Below are 18,452 nucleotides of genomic sequence, written 5' to 3'. Positions count from 1 at the left end.
ACAGCAGCGCCAGAACGCAGGTGGAGAAGGAAAACCTACTGCCGGCGGGGCCGGGTCGTGGTGGGCGGGGCCAGGTTCGGGGGTGGGGCTAAACGTAACGGGCGTGGTTACAGTAATCCGGAAGTCGGCGCCTGCGCCTGTGACGGTTATCTGTAAGAGACCAGGGGGTGTGGCCGAGTAGCCAATCGGAGCGGGCACTGCGTCCTCGCTCAGCCAATGAGTAGCTGGGCTTCCTGGCGCCCCGCCCCTGCTCCCTGCTCCGCACGTGGGACGCGACCGGGCGAGACTCCGCGTTATTTTGCCCGACATGCCGTTCCTGGAGCTGGACACGAACCTGCCCGCTAACCTCGTGCCCGCGGGGCTGGAGAAGCGGCTCTGCGCTGCCGCCGCCGCCATCCTGGGCAAACCCGAGGAAGTGAGCGGGGGGCGGGGAGGTTGGGGGGCCCACGGTCCGCATCTCGGGGAGCCCCCACCCCGCCTATCGCTCCCCCTGCCCCTTGCCCCACATCCGCCCTGGGTGGCCCTCCCTAGCCGTGACTCCGACCTGACTTCCAGGGACCCGGCCTGGGATCCCCGCCCCTGCCCCTGCCCCCCGATCCCCGGCCCCAGCTTCAGGGGCAGCTCCCGTGTCCCCGCAGCGCGTGAACGTGACGGTGCGGCCGGGCCTGGCCATGGCCGTGAACGGTTCCACGGAGCCCTGCGCGCAGCTGCTCGTCTCCTCCATCGGCGTGGTGGGCACGGCCGAGGAAAACCGCGGCCACAGCGCCCGGCTCTTCGAGTGCCTCACCAAGGAGCTGGCCCTGGACCAGGAGCGGTGCGTAGGCGCGGGGCGGCAGGGACTGGCCCCCGAGCCCCTCGTAAAGTCGGGGGTTAAATGCCTGCCTTGATCTGCCCAGGGTCACCTGTGCCTGGGGCTTCTCAACCTGCCCCTCAGACCACTCTCCAGGGGCTTTTAGGGTCACATGGGACTGATCTTTGCACCTTGGCAGAATGTTCCTCTAAAGTAAGCAATCATCTGCCTTCAGGCCTCTCCAAATCTTAGAAAATCTAGATTTTCTTTTTTCCCCCAGACTAGTGATGGGGGCGGGATTCTGGGTATGTCTTGAGCTGTGACCTTTGGGCCTGTTGCCCAATTAGGTTCTAGGTGGAGGCTCAGGGAAGGGTCACAGAGTGGTGTAAAGAGCACTGGCCTGGGTGTCCTGGGCCAGCTCAGTTGGGGGACCCCAAGCATATCCCGACAGGGCCCATCTCCAGTTTGCAGCTTCCTCATCTGTGAATAGAGGGGCAGGGGGTAGATTAGATGAATCCTTAAAAGACCCCTACAAGTCCCAGATCAGGAATTCTGGGGCAGGGTTAAAATTTCCTCCTGGATGAAAAATACTCCTGGGGCGGAGATGGTGCCTATGGGGAACTAGGGCTGTGAGAAGCTTGAAAGTGCTGTCCAGAGCAGAGCCTTTGGTGGCTGCTGCTGGTGGTTGCTCAGATACCCTCAGGCTGGAGGGAGAAAATAATTCTAACCCCAGTACATAACAAGCTAGTGCTTTCCAGGTTCAGGTTCTTCATGTGCGTCATCTCATCTGATACTTACAGGCTGTTTGTAAAAGATGGTGGAATGCGATGCACCAGAAATGGAAGAGCTTTTAAAAAGGGACTTTATTAGGTTACAAGTTTACAGTTCTAAGGCTGTGAAAATGCATATTAAGGCAAAGCAATAGAAATGTCCAAACTAAGGCATCCAGAGAAATGTACCTTGGCCTAAGAGGGTAGATGATGTTCAGAGTTCCTCTATCAACTGGAAAGGCACATGCAAATTCTGATAGCTTTCATTCCTCATTTTATAAGGCTTCCCTAGGAGCGTTTTCCTTCTTCATCTCCAAAGGTCTCTGGCTGTGAACACTCTAGCTTTTACCAAAATGGTTCCCTCTTAAAGGGCTCCAGTAAGCAACTCCACCTTGAGTGGGTGGAGACACATCTCCATGGAAACCACCTAATCATGTTACCCCCCACAGTTGGGTGGGCCACATTGGCATGGAAACAACTTAATAAAAAAGATCTCATCCAACAATATCAAATGAGGATTTAAGAACCTGACTTTTTTGGGGTACCCAACAGATTCAAACTGGCACACAGGCCTTCCCCATGAGATAGGGACCTCCATCATGCCAAGTTTACAGACGGAGATATCAAGGCCAAGTCGCCTCTTTCCTGCTGGGCTACCCCAAACCCTGGTGGTCTTCCCCAGGAACTTCCTCTTAACCTCTGTGAATGAGGAGTATTCATTCACTCCAAAAACATTAGTGGGCATGCTACCCTGTCTGGTGTGAGCTCGGCTTTGAGAAAACAGGGGTGGCTGAGGCAGGGTGTGTGTGCCCCCTCACCCCCAGGGTCTTTGCAGCTGCCTGTAGTCTGAAACAGAAGAGAGGGCATATGGGACTCACCAGGAGGCTGGGTTCTTCCCTAAGTGGGCCATGCTGACATCGTGCAACCACTTGCCCTGCCAGGCCCACGGCCCCTTGGGGGTGGGGAGTCAGTGATCATTCCTGGGGTGGGGGTGGGTGGGTGAGGGAAGGCTGATAAAATGCCATTCCAGGGGTGGGCTGAGGAGGGCTGGCTGGGGAGCCCACTGTGGACTGGCCTGCCTAGGGATTTTGGAATATGAGGCCTTAAGCAGGGAGCTGATGATCTCTTTTTGTCCATCTGAAGGATCATTATCCGCTTTTTCCCCCTGGATCCCTGGCAGATTGGCAAGAAGGGGACGGTCATGACTTTCTTATGATTGTCGCGGACAGGACTCAAGGCCTCTGTGAAGCTGTCAACCCTTCCAGAGAGGCCTCCTGGCAGAGTGGGCCTCGGGGTACTGGCTCCTGGTGCCCTGTTGTATAGCGTGCCTGTTACCTCACAGAGTTCCCCATCTCTGTGTCAAATAAATGAAGAAAGAGTCATCTTTCAAGCTTTTCTGTTTTAAAACTTTTACTACCTTCCCCTGTATCCCTGGCCACCCTTTTGCTGCTGTTGGTTTAGGAGGAAGGGACCTTGGAGAAACTGAAAGGTGGGCTGTTTCCTGTCTTCAGGGCTGCTGTGTTAATACATTTGGGCTACTCTAGTCCTAGGGGCAAGGTCTGGCCCGGAGCCCCATCTTCCCACACTCACGTGCAGGGCTGGTGGGATGGGGCGGGCAGCTGGGCCAGCCTGGGCCTTCCTGCAAACTCTGCTGACCAGTTGCTCCTGTCCTCATCCTCGGGTGGCCTGGGCAGTTCCTGCAGTTCCTGTAGGTCTCGGGACGCTGTGCCCACAGGGGAGCTGGAAAGGGTGTGCTGCAGGAACCTTTCCCTCAGCATTCCCGAGCGCCACTTTCTTCCTTGACTCTTGGCTGAGATTTCCCTGGAGCCGTGCACCTCGTAAAACCCATATCCCAGGATGCCAAACCTGGAAATGCTTTTACAATGGGGATGTATTAGCTCACACATTTACAGTTCTTAGGCTGTGAGAATGTCCAAAATAAGGCAGAACGGGACGATACCTTTGGGACTGTGGCATAATTTTATTCTTGGCCTGGTAGCTTAGTCTCTTTCTCTCCCTCCCTCGCCATTTTGGCACGTCCGGTTCTTCTAGACCTCTGAATTACAGGCCTCACCGGCGACTAGTGATGATGCAGCCTTGTCTCTCTAACCCTATTGGTCTTCTCCTTAGTCCTCCACCTACCCAACATCCTCTGCTACGGGTACACTCAGGAACAGCATCTCTATGGTCACAGTCACTCATCCGTCCTCCCTGTGTGATTGGCTACCCTCCCCTGGAGGCCATGCCCTAACTCCGCCTCTCCTCAAACTGTATATAATCCAGGGCTCACCGAGCCTCATGGTCTTTAGCTACTGGCGGTCCTGGCATAAGCGTCTACCAACAATAAAGCTACCTCGCTTCATGCCTTAATTGGCTCGGCCTCCAGTCCTTTAGACCCGCAGCGAGGTCTCCTGCGCGCGCACCTTGGACCCAGACCCCCCGGCTCGAGCCCCTTTTCTACGTGCGGCAGTGTCGTCTAGCAAGCAGTGAGAAGCTGAGGAGTAGAGGTTCCCCGATAGTTTAGCGGTTGGGCCAAATCGCAGGGACACCTGTCACATGGCAGGCGTCTGCTGGTCCTTCCCTCCGAGTTTTATTGCTTTCAGCTTCTGATTCCAGTGGCTTCCTCCCTTAGCTTCTTTGGGGCTTTTTCTGTGAGTTTCTCTTAATTTCATTGCTCATAAAGGGCTCCAGGAAGGGGGATTAAGACACACCCTGGTGTAGGCCGCAACTAAAATAGCCTAATCAAAAGGTCCACCCACAACAGATCTGTACCCACATGAATGGATGAAGAGAACATGGCCTTTTCTGGGGTATGTATAGCCTCCAAACTACCACAGTGGTTCACATAGTTTAATACATTTAGTTTCCAGTGAAATTTGCCTGTGTCTGTACTTGACCGATTAAAAGCCAGATCCTGGAGTGCCCCTCACTTGGCTCCCTGCCCACATTGCTTCTGCATTCGTTCCTTCTGCCAACACATTTTGTGGGTCTCCAGCTTCCCAGAAGCTCTCCGGGGATGTCTGTGGGTTGAACATGAATGAATGTTTGCCATGCCCCAAATGGGATTTTAACCCTCACCTCATCAGGGCCAGACAACAAGTCTTATCTGTTCCTCCTCTGCCTTTTTTTTTTTCCTTCTTTAATAATGCACAATATCTATGACACAGAGCACCATTTACTTTGGGAAATGATCTAAGAAAGGCTCAATTCAAAGGAAATAAACACTGAAGGTAGTAGCAATAACCTTAAGGTAGTAGTAGTAGAAGGTAGAAGGTTGTAGTACTTAAAGAGGAGTACTTAGGAAGAGAAGCAGCCACCACCTTGTTCATGTTATTCAGGTTGGACTAAGTTAAGGATGCAGCAAGGAGTTGGGGAAATACCCCATAACAAGGAAGTATTCACAACCTAAGGGGAAAGGCTCTTTGACACTGGGGTTATCATCCCCTTCACAAGTGACACCCCTGCCCAGAAGTTATAGCCCTTAAGTCAAAAGATAAAACCTTCCAAAGAAAGTGACCATCTGCATTTTCACCCCTCCCACCCTCCAAGTACAACAGGCCTTGGTTGGGTATATCTTCAAGTTAAGATAAACCCATCTGAGTGACCTATTTGCCAAAGATGTTAAAGTCCACCGCCAAAACTAACAGAAAGGCAGTCATTGTGAAAAAAAAACCCAAAAAATCAATTCCCAGGAACTCCTGAAATAAGCCTCTTAATCCTAGAGTGGCCTCATCTGTTCCTTGAAACAGAACCTCTTGGTATTGGCATAATTCAAAGGCAACAAGAGTTGTCCATAGACCTTTAAAGATGTTGGTTATCTCTACTAGAAAGAGTAATAAATTGGAAGTGTGTAAGGGAGCGTAACTGGTTGGGATTCTTCTGCTCCTAAAAGTATGACTTAAGCCAATTTTGTCAGGTTCTTCCTTTGTAAAATAATGCACAATATGCCAACACTGCTTTGAGACAATACATTCTAAATCAAGTGCCCTATAATGTGCTCTATTATCTACACCCTCAAAACACAGAGATAAGTCAGGCATTTTTCAGAGGCAAGGATTTCTGCTCTGACAGGCAAAAAAAAAAAAAAAAAAAAAAAAAGCGCCTTAGGAAGACTTAGGGGCTTCAAATCAAAGACGATTGGTCTAAGAGACTTATTCCCCCTCCCTGTAAAGTCTCTAAATCCCATGCATTCTCCATTTTAAGAAGTCCATCACCCATACTCAATCCTTGACACTGGGGACCCAACCAGTGGGAACAGAGCTGGGAGTTGAGCTAGCAACTCACCACGGTTACCATCCCCTTCACAAATGCCACCCTAGCCACAGGAGCTATGGATCTTAAGAAAAGATAAAACCTTCCAAACAAAGTGACCCATTTTCACCCATCCGGCCCTCCAAGTACAACAGGCCTTGGTTGGGCATATCATATCTTCAAGTCAACATAAACCCGTCTAAGTGACCTATTCACTAAGGATGTTAAAGTCCAACCCCAAAACCAATAGAAAGGCACCAGAGGTGAAGGAGTTGTCTCTCAAACCCACAGCTCTCCCTTTAATTATCCAACCCGGTTTTCTTTCTTTCTTTCTTTTTTTTTTTTTTGCATATAACCTTGTGTTCATCCCTCTTTACAGCTCCCTATCCTAAGCGGGTGTCTCACTACCCCCCACCCCCACCCTAAATCTATCACCCCCACTATAATCATCGCTGTCATCTGCTTGCTCGCGTGGACTCGCAAGGGCCACGGAACGGGTGAACGCGTCCCCGGGGCTCCCGGACGTGCCCCTCAATTCCCTCGGCCCCCGGAGCCCCTGCCCCAGGTGGTGAGGACGATACACCCCATCATTCACCGACTGCCCCGGGCTGGACACTGAGCTCGGCGCCCCAGGAGCCTTTCGGAACCCGGACCCCGAACTCTACAACTGTAGCGACAAGGCAGCCCGGGGGCGGACACGCGCGCGTTCCCGTCTTCCACGGCCGGGCGGGCGCACGCCGCGTACGACCCCGTTGACTGGCTGGCGCGCCCGGCGCTGAGCCAATGGGAGCGAGCCTTGTTGACAGGCGTGCGGCCGGCGGCGCGGGGGTCCGGGCGATCGGGCCGTTGCCGTGGAGACGCCGGGTGAGTCCCGGGACTGCGGCTGTGGGGGTGGCCCCGGGTTGGGAACGTGGCGCCGCGGGGCCAGGAGGCCGGAGCACGAGCCGGAGGGGTGGACTGCATGGGCTCGAGACCCGTGGGGACGCTGTGTGTGTGTGGGGCGGGTGGGGTCCCTGTGGCAGCCCCGGTGCCGCAGTCGGGGAAGCCAGTTTGGGTCCAGGCCTCCTGGCTGCCGCGGGGGCCTCTTTCTGGCTCTCCACCGCCGCCCTGGGTGCCTAGACCGGCCTCCGGCCTCGGGAGTGGGTCCCAGGGACGACGGCAGGACCCACCATTGAGGCGGCGTCCCGCGGTTGCAAAAGGCTAACCTTTTACTCCGCATCCTTTCGCTTCACTTTGCGGCAGCCCCCCGAGGTGAGTGCTGTTTGTTCATGTCGTTTCCAGGGTTGGAAACAGAGACCGAGGGAGGTGAAGTGACTTTCCAAGGTCACCTAGCCAACCCATGGGCCAGCCTGACTCCAGACTGAAAATCTTGACCGTTTTGCTGCACTGGTTTCCGGGGATGGAGTGGGGGATACCCTGGCTAGCATATTCCTGACGCCCCACTGATGTTGGCACATTGAGTTTGGGGAACCACTTAACTCTTCATGATATTACATCTGAAACTGGAAGGTCGAATTCCATGCAGCTAAGGTTCCTTCTGTTGGGACCCAGAACTGGGTTAGGACTGGAATGGCCTTAGAATTGCACTGGTCGGGGGTCTGCAAAGTTTGCTGTAAAGGACGAGCTAATAAATATTTTAGGCTTTGCAGGCCATAATCTGTTTACTCAATTCTAGCATTCGAAGTAGCCAAAGATAACCCACCCAAAGGAGTGGCTGTGCCCCAGTGCAATTTTATTTATGGGCATGAAAGTGTCAGATCATTTGCATCTGTCATTCACGTGTCTGCCATTTAGAAATGTAAAAGCCATTCTGTGCTGGTGGCTGCACAGGAACAGCTGGTGGGTTAGTTTGCAGACCTCTGGTCTGGTCCAAAGCCTCAAAAGGTAAAAGAAACACATCCAGAGAGGGGCATCTTATGCCAGGTCAGCTAGTCAGCCAGGCAGTGCCCCATGTGGGTTGGAGACCACTCAGCGTTAGGTGCTCCAACTGAAATGTTCTTTATCATGTCTTCTATAAGGCCATTGGGAACCTGCTAGGTTAAACCTGTGAATGTGCTACTCTGCGAAAATGCAGCTGCTGAACTGGAAGTCCAAGAAACGAACAGATAATTCCTTTCTCCTCTCCATTTGGTAGCTGCTGCTTATTAATTAATTAAGTTTTAAAGAGTTCAACTTTTTATTGAACACATGACACAAAGGGTTTAGTCCCAAAGACCAAAGCCCATGTCATCATCAGACTACAACGATTCTTCTTTCTCTGCTTCCATTTTCTTCTCCTCGGCTGGGCTTGCTGGGGAGAGTGGGCAAGAATCCCCGCTGGGGCAGCTTCACTAGCTCCTACGTAGCACACGAGGCTCCCCATACTGATCCTGGTCAGGGCCTTTACAAACAAGCTGGGCCAGAAGGGTTTGCCATTTGCACCCAATATTTATCTTTCGTCCCCTCTGTGATGGTGACCTTGTCGTGGCAGAGGATGGAAGGCTGAGTAGATGCCGGTGGGCCTGGAGGTGGAGCCCGTGGTGCCAGTCCCTGTAGGTGAGGGCCTCACCCCGATGCAGCCTCTGTTTCCTTGGAGAAACTGAGCACGTTAGTGGCTGTTGAGGAAAGGGACTTGCTTTTGGTTTGTAAGCTCCTCTTAGTGGATTTCTGGGGTCCCTGGTGTACATGGTCCGGGCCTCACATTTCTTACAGATGCTCAGTCAATAGTCTCAAATGATTATTTATTTGAAAACTTTTGATTTTCAACTAACTTTTGACTTAAAGAGAAGTTGCAACAATAATACAAGAGTTCCTTTATGTGCTTCACCCTGCTTGCCATAATGCTAACATCTTACATCATCTGGGTACAGTTGTCAAGAACAGGAAACCAACACTGATACACTGTTATTAAAAATGATAGCCCTAATTCAAATTTCAACAGTTTCCCCATTCGTGTTCCTTTTTTTTATTCCTGGATCTTAACCAGTAACCCATGTTGTATTTTGTTATTTCTGTTTCATCTCCTGTCCTCTGAAATGGGTGCTCAGTCTCTTCTTCTCTTTCTTGGCCTTGATGCTTTTAAAGAATACTGATAGTTGTTTTTGTCTAACGTTACCTTGGCTTAGGTTTGTCTGATATTTTCTCTTGAGTAGAATGAGGGTGTGCATTTTTGGACAGAATAACACAAAATGCAATGTTCTGTTCTCGGTGTTTCATCTCAAGGGGTTCATGATGGCAACATGTCTCACTGCTGGAGTTACTTGTTGAAGTTGGTGTCTGCAGGATTTCTGCCTTAGTGGAAATACTTTGGTAGGAAGTAAATTCTGGTTTTCCACAAACTTAAGCCCACTAACTTTAACATTTGGATCTCATGTACACATAAATGTTGTGTATTTATTGCTGTGAAGTTTGCTTCATGGTGATTCTCTATTTCCCTCGTTCCTTCTGCTTTTATTCATTGAAATTTGATGGTAAGAAGAGCTGTCCCTTCTGTCTCAATTATTTATGCATTTGCTGTTTATTTGAGTTTTTAGGGGCTATGGGTATTAAGTGTATAAAGTGAGTTAAAATCCAATATTAACACCATTTATTTTGTGACTCAGTTGCTCTGCCCTTTCAATGAGCTTCCATTCTTTAAAAAAAATTTTTTTGTGTGTAATATAACAAACAAAGCAAAGAAAGAAAAGAGGAATAATTTTCAAAGCACATTTCAACTAGTAGTTTCAGAACAGATCCCTGAGTTTGTCATGGGCCACCACTCCACCATCTCAGACCTTTCCCTCTAGTGCTCCCAGACACTGGAGGCTAGAAGGAGCATCAACATGGTGATTCAGCAGTCATACTTGCTTGCCAAGTCCCATTTTCCTTGCTCTACCTTCTCCTTCTCCTTTAATCCTTCTCCCAATTTATAGGAATCTTTGGGGAATATCTGCTCTGATTTTTCATGTTGAGAAGGGGTGTCGACACTAAAGGATAGAGGGATGAAATAAATTGATAATCTTGGAGAGGCAGGATTTATCTGACCCAGTAACTCTCAGGAATTATATGTCCCAGGAAGGCAAACCTAGTGCATGAAACCTTTATATAGAGTCTCAGTTCGAGTCCCAGGTGTTCTTAAGAGCCAACAGGAGTGAAGTTGGTTGGGGTTTAGCAAACCATGGCAATCACTGCTATCTAACTGAAGCTTGCATAAAAGCAGCTTCCAGAACAGCCTCTTGACCCCTCCTGATCTCTCTTGGCCACTGATGCCCTGCTTTACTATACCCCTTTCCCCCATTTTGGTCAGGAAGACGTCGTTGATCCCATGGTGCCAGGGCCAGATTTATCTCCAAGAGTCAAACCCCAGTTGGCAGGGAGATTTGTCACCCCTGAATGTTGGTATACCACGTAGGGAGGAAGGCAACAATTTTCCTTGCAGAGTTAGGCATAGAGAGAGAGAGGCCACATCTGAGCAACAAAGAGGCTTTTGGGAAGCAACCGTTAGGCCTCGTTATGGGTGGTCTTAGCTTCTCCCCAACAGAAACAATTTTCGCAACAGCAAGCCTCAAAATCCAGGGCTTTAGTTGAAATTAGGCCTAAGAGTCACCCCCAAGAGAGCCTCTTTTGTTGCTCAGATGTGGCCTCTCTCTTCAGCCAACACAATAAGCAAACTCACCGCCCTTCCCCTGTCTGCATGGGACATGACTCCCAGGGGTGCAGACCTTCCTGGCAACGTGGGCCAGAAATCCTAGAATGAGCCTAGACCACTTGTTCCTCCGTAAAAATTAGCTGCCCCTGGTAATTCTGTGGTACTGTTGATGTCTTCCTGTTAACTGTAGGCCGTAGCGTGCATTTTTAGTTTTCCGCCTTGTATCCCTCTACTATTGACTTTGTCCACTATCAAACCTGTGAAGTAGTTCTTGCAAGAACTTATTTATAATTGTAGATTTAATCAGTGGGATACATGGCACTATACATCCCCTTTCAATCATGTTCACCTTCAATATGGCAATGTTACTTATAAACCCTCTAATTAGTTACTGTCACTTCTATCGATTTCCTTGCATTTCATTTCGACCTCTGGGTAGCCTTTCCTCCATCTCTAGCTTTATTGTACCTCTACGTCTGCTATATTCTATGGTGTAACCTCTGAGATTACCTTTATCAGAGTCATTATAGTGAAACCATACAGTATCTGTCCTTTTGTGTCTGACTTACTTCCCTCAGCATTATGTCCTCAAGGTTCATCCATATTGTCATGTGCTTCAGGACCTCATTTTCTTACTGCTGCATAATATTCCATCATATGTATATACCACATTTTCTTTATCCACTCATCTGTTGATGAGCATTTGAATTGTCTCCATCTTTTGGCAATCGTGAATAGTGCTTCTTCTGGTTATATACCAAGTATTGTTATTGCCGGGTCATAGGGCAATTCAATATTTACTTGTCTGAGGAATTGCCAAACTGTCTTCCTTAGTGCTGTACCATTATGCAATCCCACCAACAGTGGATAAGTGTTCGAATTTCTCCACATCCTCTCCGATATCTGTAGTTTTCTGTTTGTTAAATATCAGCCATTCTTAAGGGTGTGAGATGATACCTCATTGTCGTCTTAATTTGCATTTCCCTTATAGCCAATGAAAATGAGCATCTCTTCATGTGCTCTTTAATCATTGGTATTTGCTCTTCAGAAAAGTATCTATTCATATCTTTAGTCCATTTTATAATTTGGCTTTTTTGTTCTTTTTTGTTGAGTTGTATGATTTCTTTATGTGTACAGGATATCAAACCTTATCTGATACGTGATTTCCAAATATTTTCTCCCATTGAGTTGGTTGCCTCTTCACCTTTTTGAAAAGTCCTTTGAGGCACAGAAGGTCTTGATCTTAAGGAATTCCGACTTGTCTATTTTTTTCTTTTGTTGCTTGTGCTTTAGGTATAAAGTATATGAAGCTACTTATATCTTCTATTACCAGATCTTGAGGATGTTTCCTTGCATTTTATTCTAGAAGTTTTCTGGTACTGGCTCTTACATTTAGGTCTTTAATCCATTTTGAATCAATTTTTCTATAGGGTTTAAAAATGAAAGGGGTCCTCTTTCATTTTTTGAGCTATTGTTTTCCAATTTTCCCATGCCCATTTATTGTGTCCCAGTTTAGTGTATTTGGGGGTTTATTGAATATCAGTTGTCCGTAGATTGGTGGTCTATTGCCATACTCTTAATTCCATTCCATTGGTTGATATATCTATCTTTGTGCTAGTACCATGCTATTTTGGCCACTGTGGCTTTATAGTACGCTATAAAGTCAGGAAGTGATAGTCCTCCCATTTCACTCTTCTTTGTTTAAGATATCTTTAGCTATTCAGGGTCTCTTTCCCTTTCAAGTAAATTTGATAACTAGCTTTTCCAATTCTTCAGAGTAGGTTGTTGGGATTTTGATGGGTATTTATAGATCCATCTATTTAGGTCATTTTTAAATTTCTTTTAGCAGTTTTTTTTTAAAAATATTTTTTTTGTTTACAAGTCCTTGACATCCCTGATGAGGCTTATCCCTAGATACCTGATTCTTTTGGTCACTATTTTGAATGGGATTTTTTCCTTGTCTCCTCAGTTAGGTCATTGCTTGTGTATAGAAACATTACTGATTTTTATACATTAATCTTATATCCTGCTGCTTTGCTGAATTTGTTTATTAGTTCAAATAGCTTTGCAGTAGATTTCTCAGGGTTTTCTAAGAATAGGGTCATGTCATCTGCAAATAATGAAAGTTTTACTTCTTCTTTTCCTGTTTGGATGCCTTTTATTTTTTTCTCCTATCTAATCACTCCAGCTAGGACTTCTAGTGCAGTGTTGAATAATAGTGGTGACAGTGGGCATCCTTGTTTCATTCCTGATCTTAGAGGGAATGTTTTCAGTCTCTCACCATTAAGTATGATGCTGGCTATGGGTTTTTTATATATACCCTTTATGATATTGAGAAAGTTTGCTTTGAGTCCTATCTTTTGAAGTATTTTTGTCAGGAAAGGATGCTGGATTTTGTTGAATCTTTTTCAGCATTGTTCTAGTTTGCTAGCTGCCAGAATGCAATATACCAGGATCGGAATGACTTTTTAAAAGGGGAATTTAATAAATTGCTAGTTTACAGTTCTAAGGCTGAGAAAATGTCCCAATTAAAACAAATCTATAGAAATATCCAATTAAAGGCATCCATAGAAAGAAACCTTGGTTCAAGAAGGCCCTGATGTTCAGGGTTTCTCTCTCAAGTGAGAAGGCACATGGCGAACATAGAGCATCTCTCTCAGCTAGAAGGGCACATGGCAAACACAGCATCATCTGCTAGCTTTCTCTCCTGGCTTCCCTTTATGAGCTCCCTGGAAGGCATTTTTCTTCTTCATTTCCAAAGGTTGCTGGCTGGTAGACTCTCTGCTTCTTGAGGCTATGTCATTCTCTGCTTTCTCAGAATCTCCTGGCTTTCTCTCTTATTGTTCTCTTTTATAGGATTCCAGTAAACTAATCAAGACCCACCCAAATGGGTAGAGACACGCCTCCAACTAACCCAGCCTAACAACCACTCTTGATTAAATCACGTTTCCAGGGGGATGATCTAATTACAGTTTCAAACATACAATGCTGAATAGGGATTAGAAGAAACAGATGTCTTTACAAAATGGGATTAGGATTAAAAACATGGCTTTTACTATGTGATGATATTGTGAATTACTGATTATATATGTAGAACAGAATGATCATATGTTAAGAATGTTTGTGTTTCTTTCTTGTCATATATATTTTTTAATTTAAAAATTAATTTATAAATTTTAAAAAAAGCAAAAAAAAAAAAAAACCACACACACAAAACATGGCTTTTCTAGGGTACATACATCCTTTCAAACCAGCACATGATCAATATGATCATGTGTTTTTTCCCTTTCGATTTGTTAATGTGCTGTATTGCATTGATTAATTTTCTTGTGTTGAACCACCTTTGTATTCCTGGTATGAATTCCACTTGATTATGATATATAATTATTTTAATGTGGCATTGAATTCGATTTGCTAGTATTTTGTTAAGAATTTTTGCATCTGTGTTATTAGGGAGATTGGGCTGTAGTGTTCCTTTTTTGTAGTGTCTTTATCCAATTTTGGTATTAGGGTGATGTTATCTTCATAAAATGAGTTAGGTAGCGTTCAGTTTTGCTCAATTTTTTTGGAAGAGTTTGAGCAGGATTGGGGTTAGTTCTTTTTGGAATATTTAATAAAATTTCCCTGTAAAGCCATATGGTCCTGGGCTTTTCTTTGTGATAAGGTTTTGGATGACTGAATCTCTTCACTTGTAATTGGTTTGTTGAGATCTTCCATTTCTTCTTGAGACAGTATACATGGTTTGTACATATCTAGGAATTTGTCCATTTCATCTAAATTGTCTAGTTTGTTAGTATATAGTTATTCATAATGTTCTCTTGTGATTTTTAGAATTTCTTCAGGATCTGTGGTAACCACCCCCTCTCATTTCTGATTTTATTTGTGTCCTCTCTCTTTTTTAATTTGTTAGTCTAGCTAGAGGTCAGTCAATTTTATTGATTTTCTCAAAGAATGAACTTTTCGTTTTCTTGATTCTTACTATTGTTTTATTATTCTCCTGTTTCATTATTTCTGCTTTTCTTTGTTATTTTTCTTCTTTTATTTGCTTTGCGGTTATTTGCTGTTCTTTCTGTAAATTCTCTACATTCTCCAGGTTAGCAGTTAAATCTTCAAATTTTCCTCTTGTTTTTTAATATAGGCATCTAATTAGTGCAATTATCATTAATTTATCATTTATCTCCAGATATTTACTGATTTCTCCAGAAATTTCATCCTTGACCCACTGATTCTTTAAGAGTGTGTTGTTTAATCTCCGAATATTTACTCCCCATACATTTTTGAAAGCCCTGATTCTTTGGTGATTATTAATTTTCAGCTTCATTCCATTGTGGTCAGAGAAAGTGCTTTAGATCATTTCAATCTTATTAAGTTTATAAAGACTCAGTTTGTGTCCCAGCATATGATCTTTCCTGGAGAACATTCCATGTGCACTAGAGAAGAATGTATATCCTGGTATTTTGTAGTATATGGTCTATGTATGTTTGTTAGGTCTAATTAATTTATCCCATTGTTTAAGTTCTCTATTTATTCTGTCTGGTTGTTCTATTTATAGAGGAGAGTGATGTATTGAAGTTTCCCACTATTATTGTTGAAACATCTACGGCTCCCTTCAGTTTTGCCAGTGTTTGCCTCATGTAGTTTGAAGCTCCTTGCTTGGAAGCGTAAACATTTATGATTGATATTTCCACTTGGTGAATTGTCCCTTTCAATAATGTTTAGTGTCCTTTGTCTCTTATGACGTCTTTACATTTAAAGTCTGTTTTGTCTGATATTAGTGCAGCTACTGCTTTCGTTTGGTTACAACTTGTATAGTAGATTTTTTTCCATCCTTTCACTTCCAATCCAATTATGTCCTTGGGTCTGAGATGAGTCTCTTGTCAACAGCAGGTAGATGGGTTATATATATTTTAATTCATTGTGCCAGTCTGTGTATTTTAATTGGTGAGTTTAGTCCATTAACATTGAAAGTAATTACTGTAAAGGGAGTTCTTGAATTTACCGTCTTATCCTTTAGTTTTTATTTGTCAGATCTATATATTCTTTCCGTCTCTCTCTTTTTATCCTTTAAGTTATCATTACTGGTACTCTTCAGTTCTGTGACCTCCTCTAGACCTCCCTCTCCTGTCCTATTTTTCCAGCTGACAGGACTCCCTTTAAGATTTCTTTTAGAGCAGGTCTCTTGTTGATAAGTTTTCTCAGTCTTTGTTTGTTCCTGAAGATTTTAATCTCTCCCTCAGTTTTGAAGGATAATTTGGCTGGATAAAGACCTCTTGGCTGAAAACCTTTCTTTTCAGGATCTTAAATATAACATACCACTACCCTCTTGCTTCCATGGTGCCTGTTGAGGAGTCTGAAGTCAATCTTATATTTCCCTTGATTTTTATCGCTTTTCTCGTGCTGCTTTCAAGACTTTCTGTTTCTCTTCAACATTTGACAGTTTGATTAGTATATGCCTTGGAGTGGGCCTTTTTGGATTTATTCTGTTTGGAGTTCATTGAACCTCTTTGGTTTGCATATTTATGTCTTCTATGAGGGTTGGGAAGTTTTCCCCAAATATATCTTCAAATAACTTTCCCAGCCCTTTTCTCTTCTTCTGGGTCGCCAGTGATTCTTATATTTGTGTATCTCTTGTGTATCATTTCCCTGAGGTCCAGTTCCATTTTTTTCCATCTTTCTTGCAATTTGTTGTTTTGTGTATTCTAGTTCAACTGTTTAGTCTTCTAGTTAACTTATTCTTCCTTTTGACTCTTCAAGTCTGCTATCATGTGTATCTAGTATATTTCTGATTTGGTCAACTGTATCTTTCATTTGTGTGAGAGTTGCCATTTTTCTATTTAATCTCTTGAATTCTTCTTTATGCTTTTCTAGTGTCTTATATAACCTTGAGTGGTTGTTCCCTATTCTGTGTCTCCTTTGGAATTTGACTTGGTTGTTTGGTTGGACCATTTCTGCTTGTAGAAATGCTTTGTGATTTTCTTCTGTGATTTTGTGATTTTCTTTTTTTGTGTGTAATTTTTTTCTTTTTTTCTTTTGTGATTTTCTTCTGTGTTCGGGACATTTGATTATCTTAATAATGTTATTTTGTATGTTGGTTTTCTTCACTCATCTAAGTTTTGTATTTACTTGGTTTTGCATAGAATGTTTCCTTTTGTGCTTGGTTGTTCCCCGCCAAACCAAGGCCTAGATCTCATGTAGGGGATACAGTTCAACTTGAGGGTCTACTAGAAGCTGGGCTGGGGTGTACGGGTACTTCAGTGGTAGAACGTCTGCCCACAACACAGGAGACCTGGGCTCGATTCCTGGCACATGCACCCCCTAAAAAGAAATAATAATAATAAAAATAAAATAAAATTAGAACACAATAAAAATATGAATGCAGCAACCACCACTGCCACCAAAAACAAACACACCTCAGCCATAGTATACCACAAAATCAGAAGGAGACACCCCAAGGTATATTGGGAATGACCTCAGACTGGTGCTGACCAAAGGCAGAGAAAATTTAAGAAAAAAAAAGTAATAATAATAATAAAAATAAAGAAAAAAATTAAGCAAATGAATACAACAAAAGTAATATTAAATATATATAATTAGAAATAAAAATAAAGAATAAAATGTAAATATATAAAATATAGATATGAATAAAAATGAAAAAATAACATAACAGTAATACTACTACTACTAAATAAATAAATAAAAACTATATTAAAATGGAAAAAAACATGTTAGGAACAAAATAACCTAGGGAGATCAGGAGTCTGCTTGCCTATACTTCCCCTTCTCTCCGGCAGATGGCAGCCCGAGGCTGCTCCTCACTCAGGTCTGCTCTCCCTGGACTGCAGTGGGGAGAAGCCGGCATGCCCGGCAGGGCGAGTTGCTTGTGGCCTGTGGCGGCCGCATGGGGAGCCTACCAGTGCCTGGGGAATGAGCCAACCTGCAACCCTCGGCTCTGCCAGACACAGCACCTGGGGCGGCTAATTCCCATAGCTGACCCTGCAGCTTGGCCCCACTGTGGACAGTCGGGTCTGTCTTGGGGCTCCTGGTGGGTGCTGTTGACTACAGACCTGCATAGACAGGTCTCTGCAGCCAGCAGCTGAGGCAGACTGAAGCAGAGGGCTAGTGGGTTCCCTTCTGCCGCAGCCCACCCCTGGTAAGGATCGCTGCGGATCAACCCACCCCACTTTCCCTTCCTCATCCTTCCACCTCTCCCTTCTCCCAAACTCCCTAGAGACCCTCTCTGTTTACTTACACCCCAGGACCACAGCCCAAGTCATTTTCTCCCTGTCCTGTCATGTTTCATGGAACGGAGTGAACTCGGTCCACTCCGCTCTGCCATCTTCCTGGAAATTCTTTGCCTTTTTTCTGTGCACAAGAGAACTGAGGCTTCCGAGGCAGAGCTGGCCACACTCGGAACTTTCCCTGTGCCTTTTCCTTTGTTGCTCCCACACCCTGAGCCCAGGTAGGACAGCTAGAGAAAAATCGCCTGGTGGCTGTCCTGGTACGTCCTGCAGGTGAAGGTAGAGATTTGGCAGAGGCTGGGACCTGTGATGGGCTGGAGGGCCTGCCACTGACCCCCTCTGTGAGCCCTTTGACCCAGTGCGTTAGCAAGAGACCTGCTGGAAAGGGCAGGCTGACGATGCTCCCCTCCCCTCCCCTGGGTACGTTTTCCTACTCCCTGGGGCCTAGGGCTGCTGGCCTTCCTCAGGGGTGGACCCAGTTGTCAGATGTCTTAGGAAGCCTCATCACTGTACTTCGGAAACATGGGCAACTTTCATCCGAACTGGAAACTCTCTGTTGGTTTCCATATGCAGGGTTTTCAAGTGCCATATAGTTCCTAGTTTTCTCTTATCTTTTTGTTTTTGTTGTGTATTGATTGTGTGTTGGCCATCCATCATCTATCACTCTTTATGGTAAAGTGGTTGTTTCTGAACTTTTAAATGAGCAGCATTCTTTTTTTTCTTTTCCTCCCAAATGTAGAGCCCAGGAGATAAAGGTGATGTCAGCTCAGGCTGTTCCAACCTTCCTTGTCTGTGAA

At 45.2% G+C, this 18,452-nt stretch overlaps 2 protein-coding genes across 5 annotated transcripts in view; both read left to right on the top strand.

Moving 5' to 3' along the window:
• Positions 1-204: 204 nt before the first annotated feature.
• Positions 205-2,942, top strand: DDT (D-dopachrome tautomerase). Of its 2 annotated transcripts, none has more exons than XM_077160202.1 (3): positions 205-415; positions 639-814; positions 2,741-2,942. In XM_077160202.1, exons 1-3 carry the CDS (start codon positions 308-310, stop codon positions 2,763-2,765), a joined length of 309 nt encoding a protein of 102 aa, XP_077016317.1. In that variant the 5' UTR covers positions 205-307; the 3' UTR covers positions 2,766-2,942. The 2 variants fall into 2 exon arrangements, with proteins under 2 accessions (XP_077016317.1, XP_077016316.1); XM_077160201.1 differs by having other exon boundaries at positions 217-415; positions 2,704-2,942.
• Positions 2,943-6,604: 3,662 nt separating this feature from the next.
• CABIN1 (calcineurin binding protein 1) overlaps positions 6,605-18,452 on the top strand; it is a 135,636-nt gene continuing 123,788 nt past the window's right edge. For 2 of the 3 annotated variants that reach the window (XM_077160200.1, XM_077160198.1), the window contains exon 1: positions 6,605-6,675. The gene's annotated coding sequence lies outside the window, so the exon portion shown is untranslated. The other variant, XM_077160199.1, reaches the window with a different exon arrangement.

The sequence above is a fragment of the Tamandua tetradactyla genome, chromosome 5 (assembly GCF_023851605.1).
Source record: "Tamandua tetradactyla isolate mTamTet1 chromosome 5, mTamTet1.pri, whole genome shotgun sequence".
In the NCBI taxonomy this organism is placed as follows: domain Eukaryota; kingdom Metazoa; phylum Chordata; class Mammalia; order Pilosa; family Myrmecophagidae; genus Tamandua; species Tamandua tetradactyla.
Note: the sequence above shows the minus strand (reverse complement) of the source record. Positions and strands in the feature narration are given on the sequence as shown.

Bases quoted from the DNA above. Each gene is read 5' to 3' on its own strand.
- DDT (XM_077160201.1), top strand. From the start codon at position 308: ATGCCGTTCCTGGAGCTGGACACGAACCTGCCCGCTAACCTCGTGCCC. The intron at 416-638 runs GTGAGCGGGGGG...GTGTCCCCGCAG, and splicing joins TCCTGGGCAAACCCGAGGAA to CGCGTGAACGTGACGGTGCG. The intron at 815-2,703 runs GTGCGTAGGCGC...GTCCATCTGAAG, and splicing joins CTGGCCCTGGACCAGGAGCG to GATCATTATCCGCTTTTTCC.